At 36.0% G+C, this 12,650-nt stretch overlaps 1 protein-coding gene across 3 annotated transcripts in view; it reads right to left on the bottom strand.

Moving 5' to 3' along the window:
* The window catches only part of ARAP2 (ArfGAP with RhoGAP domain, ankyrin repeat and PH domain 2), a 216,130-nt gene that overhangs the window by 89,014 nt on the left and 114,466 nt on the right, over positions 1-12,650 (bottom strand). For all 3 annotated transcript variants that reach the window (XM_059923215.1, XM_059923216.1, XM_059923218.1), the window contains 2 exons: positions 6,778-6,941; positions 2,325-2,537 (listed from right to left, as the gene is read on the bottom strand). In XM_059923215.1, the coding sequence (XP_059779198.1) occupies positions 2,325-2,537; positions 6,778-6,941 (377 nt within the window). The remainder of the gene's footprint in view (positions 1-2,324; positions 2,538-6,777; positions 6,942-12,650) is intronic.

The following is a 12,650-nucleotide window of genomic DNA, read 5'->3' as shown; positions in this document are numbered from 1 at the left end:
GTCATCCAGTTTCTAACTGTAGAGGTAATTGTATTTATTCAACAAAATGCAATTAATACTACTACGCTTATAACAAGTCATGCTAATACAGCATATTTTCACAAATCTTATAAGAATAAAAGAGATGATATTTTCAAAATAAAGCTTAAGTAATTGGAAAGGAAAACTGAAGATAGATTTTAGGTCATACAGGAAACACAACGATCTATTCAACTAGCCACAGACTTCAGACAGTTTAATAGCGTTCTTAGAAGAAGAGGTCATATATCATATAAATAGGTGCTATGCCACTGTAGGGCATTCTTCACCTTGGGCTCACAGGACCCAAGAGAGCTCTCCTGTGAGGTCACCCAGAGAGTTCTAGTTTATTCTTGTCAGATCCAACAAAGGGCACTTTTCTGACAGGTCAGGGTGAGCTACATTGGATCTACATTGGATCTAAAAGCAAAGTAGAAGCCTCCAAGTAAATGCTCAAGGATTCACATCCAAATGAAAGGTGAACACACTTCTTTCTGACACATGCTAATACTTCCCAACTACCTCCTCCTGGCAGATTGACAACAATGAAGACTTCTCTGTCATGAAATTTGACAACTTCAGCAAAAGCATATTTGTTACAGATTTTTGATAAATGATTTTATAATGAAGAAAAATTGTAATTCTTTATAAAATAGAGATACTATAAATAACTTCATGGTTATAAATTATAATAAAATCTTAAAACAAAAAATGAGGATGGCAGGGTAACTGGGCTTAAAAGATGTATCATCTAATTCCATATTTTATATTCCAGAAAATTATACAATCAACTTTTCTTGTGATTAGAGTTAAACCTATTGATTTTAGAAGTATCAGGAAGTAACTATAAGGATTCTGAATTAGGCAGTTAAATTGTGAAAAGCTTATTTTAATAACAATACTACTCTCTTCTTTTTTTTTTTTTTTTTTTTTTTTTTATTATTTATTTATTTATTTATTTTTAGCTGTGTTGGGTCTTCGTTTCTGTGCGAGGGCTTTCTCCAGTTGCGGCAAGCGGGTGCCATTCTTCATCGCGGTGCGCGGGCCTCTCACTATCGCGGCCTCTCTTGTTGCGGAGCACGGGCTCCAGACGCGCAGGCTCAGTAGTTGTGGCTCACGGGCCCAGTCGCTCCGTGGCATGTGGGATCTTCCCAGACCAGGGCTCGAACCCGTGTCCCCTGCATTGGCAGGCAGATTCTCAACCACTGCGCCACCAGGGAAGCCCGACAATACTACTCTCTTCTTGCTGACACAAATAAGGGTCATTCTTGGAATAATTTTTCAAACTGTGGATGTTTTATGACATTTCAAAATTAATCCCTTCAAATGTCATAGTTATGTTTTAGATTAAACAAATGCTTTCAATGAAAAAAACTATTTCTCAACAGAGGGACGTCATATAGTTAAACTCAAAGGTCATTTTATAAAAAAATTTCTCAAAACACATTAAATGTACAAGAGAGAAATATATTAGTAAATGATGGTATAATTCAATGATACATTTTAAAAACTGTGGAAAAAATGAAGATTCAAAATTGTCATTTTGAAAGCATTGTAGATATATGGAAAATATTTTTAGTTTATTAATAAAATAAAGATTATATGTAAATCATAGGCATGGGGACAAAGACTATAAAATAATGTGAAAAATGAAAATAGCTCTATTAGAAATCTGGAATTAAAGGCAATGTTTATATTTAAAAGTATTTATCATACTCTTTCCATAAAAAGTTATTTTGAATTAATGGATGTAAATATAGGTTTTACTAAAATCAATGTGACCCATTAACTTTTCTAGGGTCATTTCTTAAATAAGTTCTCTTACAGTGCAGCAAAGCTTTTTTCCTTCATTAGACAGAATCTAGAAAAAATAAAGAGTAAAAAAAAAAAAAATTGTTATGTAACTCTAAAGAGGCAGAATAAATGAAAAAGGAAAGCCAAACAGCCATATGGCAAAACTGTGTAAAACCAATCTTATATTAAAACTTTCATTTTAATCTTAATGAGAAAATTAACAGCCTACATGGACTTGACTATAACACTTCCAAAGTTAAGGCAAAGTAAGCACTAAGAAATCTACCAAAAACTAAGTATTGCCGTAAAACACTGTTTAGCAATTATCACCATAAATTTCTTTTGAGGCAGATATAAACAACTATTGATATTTGCCCAATTTCTGTTCTGAACCATTATGTATATATTGTTCCTTTCAATTAAATGTTCAGATTATCAGAGGAGATTTTAAAAATCTATTGTCAAATGAGAAGGCAAGCCTTTATTATTCTGTTCTATATTATATGTGTTACCTAAGGCAGAGATCCAATATGGATAGAGCTCCTTAGTAAGAAGTGCGTCGTCAATGTCAGAGAGAAAACTCTTCAATACGCCCGTCACATCTTCAAGCTGATGTTTTCCAGCCCTCAATTTAAAGCTTCTTGCATCCTTTTTGAAACTCTCCAGGAGTTCACTTACATGTAAAGGATCACCATTCTTTTGATAGATATATTTGCACCCTAAACCTTTGTTAAAAAAAAAAAAGAAAATGGTTATATGAAAAAAGTCTCAGGTCAAAATCCACTTTGATATCTTAAAAATAGAACCAATTTTTGTGTTGGAACGATGCACAAGACAAAATCATTATCCAAGAGCTGATATAAACATGCATGAGAAAAAAAGAGCCCCTCCCCCCGCAACTTTAATATTTAAAATGTAAACCTGATGAACAACTATTTCATCCTCAGCTTTTAGTAAGTCTCTGGCCAGCCCTTCCCCCAGTCCTTCATAGCATCTTTTTCAAATGTTCTTTTACCACAAGTACCCTTCGCTTAGTCTCCCAGATTACAAATTTGCCTCCAGTTTCACCAACAAAAGTGAGGCTCTCTGGTATAAATTTCCTCAAGTCTCTGCACTCACAGAGTGAGTATATTAATTCTGTCTGTTCCCACCTTTACCTTCTTCTACATGAAGAGTTGGGTCATGTCCTTTTCAAAGTTACAGATTCATCAAGTTTCCCATATAAAATAAGAGGAGTAGCAGTGGTTAACTGGAGGAAGAGGAGTGATGATGATGATATACAAACAAAAAAAATTTTTCAAATCCTTTTTTGCCCCTCCCCCCAGGTCTCTTGTCTCTCTTCCTTCCAAAACTAATCTGAGTTTCCTATATTTATTCTTTCTCCCATCTCACATCCCTGTTAATCCTTCAACCACATAATCTTGCTTCTGTGCCCAATTTCCACTCTATCAGGACCATCTTCATCAAGAATATCTATTTTCTAGATGCTTTGCAGTATTTATGTAATAAGAATCCCTTGCAATATCTGACAATCCAATGAATCCCTGTTAAAATTCTGTTAATCTCAAGGTTTTCGTGATGTTATGATCTCATTTTTTTGCCCCTTCTCTATGACTGCTCTTCTAGTCTTCTATTTATTCTGCTACCTAGTATTTACTGATGATCCCAGCAATCCATCCTCAACTCTCTTCTCTGCTCCCTACAAAATTCTCTGGATGAACCCCTCCATCTTCATCACTTCAACTACTACATGTACATTTCCATTCAGGTTTTAATTCCTAAAATTTCAAATGCACACATGCACTTTAATAGAGATATACTATATACATAATACATGCAACACACACTATACTTATACATATGAACAAATTAATTCTCCTGCCCCACTCACTACTTCACCTCCCAATCCCAACATGTTCTTTATTTATCTTCTTCCTATACCTCAGAATTTGGCATTGCTTTCTCACTTACCACACCAAACAAAAATGTCACATATATTTTTCATCATGACTTCTCTCTCAAAAGTGTCCCCTTTTTCCATCCCATGTGCGATTATTATTTTGTGCACCCAGTTCCTCACTATGTTATCACAACTCCCTGTCCTATTCCTGTGCAGCCCTCCAGTCTGTCTTGAAAATGACAGCAGCATGGTCTGAGACACAGGTTGGCTAGTGTTACCAACATGCTTAAAAATATGGATACAGCCCTCCCACTGCTTTGAGGGCAAGTTTGAGGATTTTATTATGATACATAAGATCCTACATGAATTTCCCTAACTAACCCTCCTGCCTCTTGTATTTGTCCGCTCTTCTCACACTGAGTTCTGGCCACATTTAACTACCCCCAAGTTCCCTGAACAGACAACCTCCTTCATGATGCTGCACCTAGGCATACATTGTTTCCTCTTCCGGGAATTCCTATTCCCTCTTTCTCTTAACTAGTTCCCATTTTCTCTTAAGACCTGTGGTAGGTTCCATGCCTCACCCATGAAGCCAGCCATGACCACCTCTCACTGGGTGAAATTCACCCCTAAACCATGGACACCTGTACCAACCCCTGAACCTCTCTGCCATAGAATTTTGTACACTTGAGATGTAATTGCCCACTTGTTTGCCTTTGATCCACAATCTGTAAACTCCTAGAAGGCAAAGATCATGTCTTATTTTCTGTACACAGCAGCTACACAGTTCCTAGAAGAACTCAGTAGGTACTTAGTAAATGACCACAACAGAATAATAAGCAAATTCTACCAAAAAAAAAAAAAAAAGACTAAGTTTCTGAGAGATTATGTTGCTGGTTGAGTGAATTTCTAATAGCTGGTACACAAGGTAACTGAATGTGAATTTGAAGGTAATTTTGTTTACATAAATTAAATATATTCCCCCAAGAACTAACTACTGTAACTCATTAAAAAAATTAAAACTCTAAGAATTATACTGTGAACTTGGTCAGATTCGGATCTTGACACCATGAGCACAAAAAATTGGCCTTAGATTTTAACCCAAAGATTAGGAAATTCAAAATAATTATGACCATAAAGGCTCTGAGCCAACCACTTGCATCCTATAATCATTGGGCCTTTTCTAAGTTCATATCATATCTTCCCTTGTATACATGCTGGTAATATTGGGGTTTTCTCCATGTCCTGCTCATTAAAAAAAAAAGCTAAAAATACATGAAGTCTTTTATTGGCTTTACTACTTTAATATGCAAGTTAATGTACCTTATGCTAGAGCTACAAAGTAGTTATAATATATGAAATTTAGTTGAAAACAATCTAATGCTTAATGATTTTAAATTCAAATAAACACCACAAAGAAACTTCTGATTTCCCCAGAGAAACATTAAATTGGATATGCTGAAGCTAGTCAAGTTATTTTAATCATTTGTCAGCTTATGAAACACTTTATGCCATTATGAAATTAACATGATTTGAAAATTCCCAATGAGGTTATGCTCTTGCTAAAACAGAATATATGTGCAATTCATTTATACCTACAAAATGTAAATGCACTAATAATGAATTACTAATAAATGAAGATGATAACCTTCTTCTTCCCCCATTTTCAAATAAACAGATGATGACAGTTGATAAGAAAAATATAAACATACTATCAAGGGAAGGAACTTCATAGAGTAATCCCACATAATGTGATTACATACATATTTACAATAGATATATAATTCAAATACAATAAATCTGAATATTAATGATAATTGTACTTGGATTACATATGAAATAACTAAAATACTTAAAATGGCACTCTCCCTAGGAGAAAATATATTAATATACACATATTCTAAACTTAATTTCCCAAAATTATTTTCTTCATAGCCTTTGTTATTTTTGACATTTTGTTTCACATCAGCTCTTTTAGTTCTCAGACTGGAAGGCATGATTTATGGCTCTGTTTCACTCTTTACTCCCACTGTTCAATTTCCAGTATCAAACTCAGCAGCTAGCACACAACAGACACTTGATAAATAAGTAAAAAAAACTCATAACACAATGTTTTACTACAGCTCTTTCAATGATAACATTTTCTTTTCAAATTAAAAACACCCAAAGATACTTTTAATATTAGGAGAACAATGAAAGGTTAATATATCAATAGCTTCCAAAATACCAGATAATCGTTTTACTCTTTTCTGCACGTACAATCTAAATCAATGGCATTTATCGACAGGTTAAAAGAAAAAACATATTTTTATATTAAAATATAGTTAAGCAATTTATTTACTCTACCTTTTAGAGTATGAAGGAAATATGTAACAGAAGGAATTTTAAGAATGAATAGTAATTTGAAAATAAACATGAATATTAAAGGCATACTTTGTTTAATTTTAGGCATATCTAAAATATTACCATAGCATATTAAATTAAAATGAAGCTGCACATGTGGGTATAAATCAAGTTGGTTTTAACCTGCAAACTATTCATAAAAATATTTGTTACAATTAAGTCAAACTATCACAGTTAATGACCATGATTCTTAATATAAACACATGACCAATAGCACGTTGAATGGAATAAATACACATACACTTTGTATACAGGCCAACAAAAAGTAAATTCTTTTACACATTGTCCCATAGTATACCACTTCTAAAAACACACTGAGGCACCTCTGCGTTCCCCTAGACTTTACTATAAAGTTATAACCTCTGAAAAGTACAATGTTAATCAATTTTTAATATACATTTTATAATATAGATTCTTCTACTATGTCATTTAAAATTTTTATGCATGTAAAGGAAGAAGGAAATGGTAAAGGCACATGATATAATTTAAATGAGCTTTACTGTGAGAAAGAATGGCATTTAGGCTGAAGAGTGACGACAATTTTCTTTTTCACTGATGTACTTACAAAGGGCTCTAATTCAGTCCAATGGAGGTACCACTTAAAAACTGTAAATATGCTACTATGAGTTCTGTGGGTTGAATAAAAACTTTGTGATACTTACCATACTGTGTAACAAATGCTATACAGCTGTTCACGATAATGGGAACGTCATTTTTGCTGAGCTGCTGATCTTGTAATGCATTCCCATCTGTACCTGCTGCTTTTTCAATTGCAGTATGCCAGACTGTGAAATCCAACTTGGTATGCCCATGGATGTATAATGTTCTGTAAGGTTTCAAAAATATTTCAAATTATAATTTTGCCTTTTAAAAAATTCTTACTTCTACACAGATTATCCTTAGATCCATATAAATGGGATCTTGTCTCATCCATCAGAAGAAAACCCCTCTGGGGACGTCCCTGGTGGTCCAGTGGTTAAAAATCCATCTTGCAATGCGGGGAAAGCTGGTTTGATCCCTGGTCAGGGAACTAGGACCCCACATGCCGCAGGGCAACTAAGCCTGCGCGCCGCAACTACTGAGCCCGCACACCACAACTAGAGAGCCCACGCGCCACAATGAAAGATCCCGCGTGCCGCAACTAAGACCCGACACAGCCAAAGATAAATAAATAAATAATAATAAATAAATATATTTTAAAAAAGAGAAAGAAAACCCCTCTGTCTACCACCAGCTTCCACTCACTCAATCCCTCTTTGCATGTACAGTCACGTCTCTCTCTACGTAGAGTCCAGGAAGTTCCCTGAACTTGTGGTCTTGCCTCCTTGCCTCCTTTCATTTCCCCTTTCTTTCTGTTTCTGAATAACTGAACAGAAACCCTTCTAGCAAGCATCACCTATGACTTCTCATGGATATTTGGGGCTATGTTTTTCAAGATTTTAGAACTGTTTGATGACTTCATTCCTTTAAAAAAAAAAAAAGAGGAAAAAAAAATACCACCCAATTTGGCTTTTGTAGCACAATCCTTCCTGGCTTGTCCTCCTATCTTTCTGGTGCCTCAATTTCTTTCCCAAGCTCACTTCCTGTTTCTGAAAATGAAGTTGTAACCTCAGTGCACTCACATGAACTCCAAGGACTCTCCAGGGACATGTCATTCAGGCCAGTGGTTTCATCCCCCATATATAAGCTGGTAACTCCCAAATCCCTATCTCCAGGCGGTAACTGTCTCACAAATCAGATCTCTATGTGATTGAAAAGCAAGAGCATAAAGCAGCTAAGAGAGTGGGAAATCCAATCAATTCCCAAACTCAAGTTTTAGCTCTGCACTCACTTCCTTTATGACTTTGGACAAGTTATCAACCTTCTTTGGTTCTCAGTTTCATCCCTGGCAAAATGAGGATAATAACAGTATCCACCTCAGCACTCAGTAAATGTAATATTAGTAAATAATAGAACACAATACTAATTAATGTTGATTTTTGGACATCTTCACCTTAAGGTGCCACAAGCATCTCAAATCTTTATCCCTCCTCATACCAAACCAGTACTACTTCCTCCACTTATCCCAGCAGAAATTTAGGATTCATTAACTGTATATTGGTCCACCCCACTCCCACCCAATCACTGCCACATGAATTCAGTCACAAAATTCTGTTCATTCCAATTCCCTGACATACATGTTCTGCCTCCTCTTTATTTGAACATTGGTTTCTTTCAGGTCTTTGTACTGCTCCTTGAAGTCACTAAAACCCCTCCAAACAAAATTCATTTCCCAATTCTCCACCTCTCTAGTCCCTGTTCCCCAACACTGCCAGAATGATCTTTCTAAAACACGAAGCTAATGACATCACTTCCTAAGCACTGTCCTTCCACAGCAGCTCTGGAGTTTTCAAGATTAAAAGGCCCTCATGATCTGGCCCGTATTTTCCCCTCCAATTTTGCCATTCCAGGAAGGAAGGAAGGAAGGGAGGGAGGGAGGGAGGGAGGGAGAGAGAAAGGGAAGGAAGGGAAGAAAGGGAGGAAAGGGAGGGGAGGGAGGGAGGGAAGGAAGGAAGGAAGGAAGGAAGGAAGGAAGGAAGGAAGGAAGGGAGGAAGGAAGGAAGGGAGGAAGGAAGGGAGGAAGGAAGGGAGGGAGGAAGGAAGGGAGAATTAACATGTTCTTGTCTTCATAATAAATACTTCCGGCTCTTTGGCTGTTACTCCAGCTCCTCCCCCATCGGTGTGTTCCAGGTAACCCTCGCTGACACTCCATCCCCATCTCTCTCCATCCAATGCTTATTGTGTACCAGGTGTCCCTTCTTAATCCTGAACATCCACTCTACCCGCCATCATATCGCCTGCTCTACCTGTGTGAATGTTCTAGCCGCTACACCCCAAACTTTGTATAAGCAAACAAAGAAAGCATTTCAGCATCAATAGCCTTTAGCATAGCACGAGGTATTTAGTGGGTAAATAAGTTTTAATGTTCTATCACTAGATATAAAATTTTACTTGAAACACAAAGTAATCGTTGATGTATTTAAGTATAAAACTATTTAATTTTCATTTCAGACTATGAGACAGCTACTTTGGATTCAACCCAAAGAGAAAGGAATGAGCTGCTTGAACTCTGGATTGTTTTGGGTTTTTTGGGGGGGGGGGGCGGGTAATGTTTCACATTCCTGATAATTCACTGGCCCTGATTTAAAAAGAAAACAAAAGTACTCCTTTCTGTCCTTCGGTTTCTTTTCTTGAAATGCTCCTCTAAGAAGACAAAGCTACTGGCACCCCACTCCACTCACTTCTAACATCTTCTGAACTTGCTGTAACTTCTTCAGTGACACTAGTGCCCGTAATCTTCATCTCTTTTCTCCCGGCATCTCTATCTATTGTTTTTATTTTCCACACCACCACAACAGCCTTGACCTCCAGGTCCTGTAATTTTCTTTTTGAAGAATTCTGATACTTGCTCTAATACTCCTGACATACCTTAGCCTTACATCATCTTTAGCTCAAAAACATTCTACTGCTGGGCATATTTGTCTAAATGAAACTATATAACTCGGGTAATTTCCTTGAGGAATATCAAGCCCCTACATTATGTAGACTTAATCAAAATTACCTCTTGCTAAATTAAGGAGTTGAGGTAAAGAGAAAATTTTAACTTTTTTTGAGTCTTGGTTTTTTAATCTGATAATTAAGCTCTGAATATGAGACAAAAATCTTTTAAAAGGTGTGCTTATAGGCAATGAGTATTTGAGCAAGCAGTAAAAGAAATCCAAAAGGCAATGGCCCTCTATGATAGCAGTATAATTCTGCCGTTAACTGTAAATGTTTCCAACTTCAAATTTTCTTTCTAACCAGAAGAAATCCTTTGATGACAAGTTTAGCTGTCTGCTTGTGAACTAGTGAAGGGTAGAATGAGTAATAAGTTAACTCCTGAGTCCACTTGTCAAAGGCTGAATCTTAAAATACATCATCTTGTGCAGTAGATGTCTGACATTTAATAGCATCAGTTCAACAACTTTCCTCTCTGATGTTATCTAAACTCTGTGCACATTGAATAAAGCATCAAAAGATATTTTTAACACAAATGCTGGCCAACTTTGTGATTTCAAGTGTTACTGAACAACAATTTTACATTTCTGGATAATGATTCCAAAGAAATAGGAATTTATATCTTGAAAATCTGGAAGTTCTTTTAAAGAACTCTAATTATAGAAAAATAAATTTTCCTAACTGTCCATTCCCCAAGCCTAAATTTTAAATGGTACTTCAAAGCCATATAAAAAAAATCCCTATATCCTATAATGAGTTAAGACAGTTCAATAAGACCTAGAAACCAAGTCCCAAGACTAATAAAAACAACTTTCTCAAAACTGTAATATAATAACCACAAAGTATAGACTATCATATTTGAGCTTGGTCTACTGACAAGAACCAGAACAAATGATAGGATCTATAGATATGTCTGTATGAAAAATAAATTCACCTTTATAAAGAACATTTTAAACACAACTAAAAAACAAAAACAACACATTACAAAAACATGACTGAAGAAGATAATATCCTAGGCATTTATACAGAAATAAAAAAAACTGAGTCTTGTAGTATAAGTCAGCATGTTTGACCAAAACATATTTATTTTGCTTTCGTTTCTGGAAGATCTGTTTGCTGGATAGAGTATTTTAGGCTAATAGCTGCTGGTTTGGTTATTTCGTTTCCCCCCTGCCCTCAGCACATTAAAAGATTTCATTATACTATCTCCTGGCTTGCACTGCTTCTGACAAGGCATTCTTATCTTTGTCCCCTGTTTTTAATGTGTCTTTTTTCCTCTGGTACTTTAAAATTTTGTTTTGTCTTCACACTGGTTTTCAGGAATTTGATTATGATATGTGTTAATGTGGTTTTTCTTTATCATGCATGAGGTGTGTTGATCTTAGTACATCTGTGGGTTTACAGTTTTTATCAAATTTGAAAAAAGTCTGGCCACATTTCTTCAAATATATATATATTTTTTTACTCCATCCTTCTCTTATTTTGGGATTCTAATTATACTTACATAAGAATGATATTGTCTCATAGGTCACTAAGGCTCTGCTAATTTTATTCAGTCTTTTCCCTCTGTGCTTAAGTTTTGATAATTTCTATTGTCATGCTTTCAAGTTGGAGTTTTTTTTTTTAATGTAGAGTCTATTCTTGCATTTAGCTGATCTAGTGAGATTTCCTTTTCAGATAGTGTATTCTTCAGCTTTAGAAGTTCCATCTGGTTCCTTCTTTAGATCCATTTTTCTATGTTTATGTTTTCCTTTACATCTTTTTTTCTCTGTGTAAATAATTGTTTTTACTTTTATTGGAGTATAATTGCTTTACAATGTTGTGTTAGTTTCTGCAGTACAGTGAACTGAATCAGCTATATGTATACACATATCCCCTCCCTCTTAGACCTCCCCCCCCATCCCACCCATCTAGGTTGTCACAGAGCACCGAGCTGAGCTCCCTATGCTATACAGCAGGTTCCCACTAGCTATCTATTTTACACATGGTAGTGTATTTATGTCAAACCTAATCTCCCAATTCATCCCACCCTCCCTTTCCCCCACTGTGTCCACACGTCCGTTCTCTATGTCTGTGTCTATTCCTGCCCTGCAAATAGGTTCATCTGTACCATTTTTCTAGATTCCACATATATGCGTTAATATACGATATTTGTTTTTCCCTTTCTGATTTACTTCACTCTGTATGACAGACTCTAGGTCCATCCACATCTCTACAAATGACCCAATTTCTTTTTATGGCTGAGTAATATTCCATTATATATATGTGCCACATCTTCTTTATTCATTCATCTGTCGATGGACATTTAGGTTGTTTCCATGTCCTGGTTATTGTAAACAGTGCTGCAATGAACATTGGGGTACATGTGTCTTTTTGAATTATGGTTTTCTCAGAGTACATGCCCAGTAGTGGGATTGCTGGGTCATATGGTAGTTCTGTTTTTAGTTTTTTAAGGATCCTCCATACTGTTCTCCACAGTGGCTGTATCAATTTACATTCCCACCAACAGTGCAAGAGGGTCACAAAGCATCGAGCTGATCTCCCTGTGCTATGCGGTTGCTTCCCACTAGCTATCTATTTTACGTTTGGTAGTGTATATATGTCCATGCCACTCTCTCACTTTGTCACAGCTTACCCTTACCCCTCCCCATATCCTCAAGTCCATTCTCTAGTAGGTCTGTGTCTTTATTCCCGTCTTGCCACTAGTTTCTTCATGACCTTTTTTTTTTTTTCCTTAGATTTCATATATATGTGTTAGCATACTGTATTTGTTTTTCTCTTTCTGACTTACTTCACTCTGTATGACAGACTCTAACTCCATCCACCTCACTACAAATACCTCCATTTCATTTCTTTTTATGGCTGAGTAATATTCCCTTGTATATACGTGCCACATCTTCCTTATCCATTCATCCGATGATGGACACTTAGATTGCTTCCATGTCCTGCCTATTGTAAATAGAGCTGCAATGAACATTTTGGTACATGACTCTTTTTG

The sequence above is a fragment of the Balaenoptera ricei genome, chromosome 5, assembly GCF_028023285.1.
Source record: "Balaenoptera ricei isolate mBalRic1 chromosome 5, mBalRic1.hap2, whole genome shotgun sequence".
Lineage (NCBI taxonomy): Eukaryota > Metazoa > Chordata > Mammalia > Artiodactyla > Balaenopteridae > Balaenoptera > Balaenoptera ricei.
Note: the sequence above shows the minus strand (reverse complement) of the source record. Positions and strands in the feature narration are given on the sequence as shown.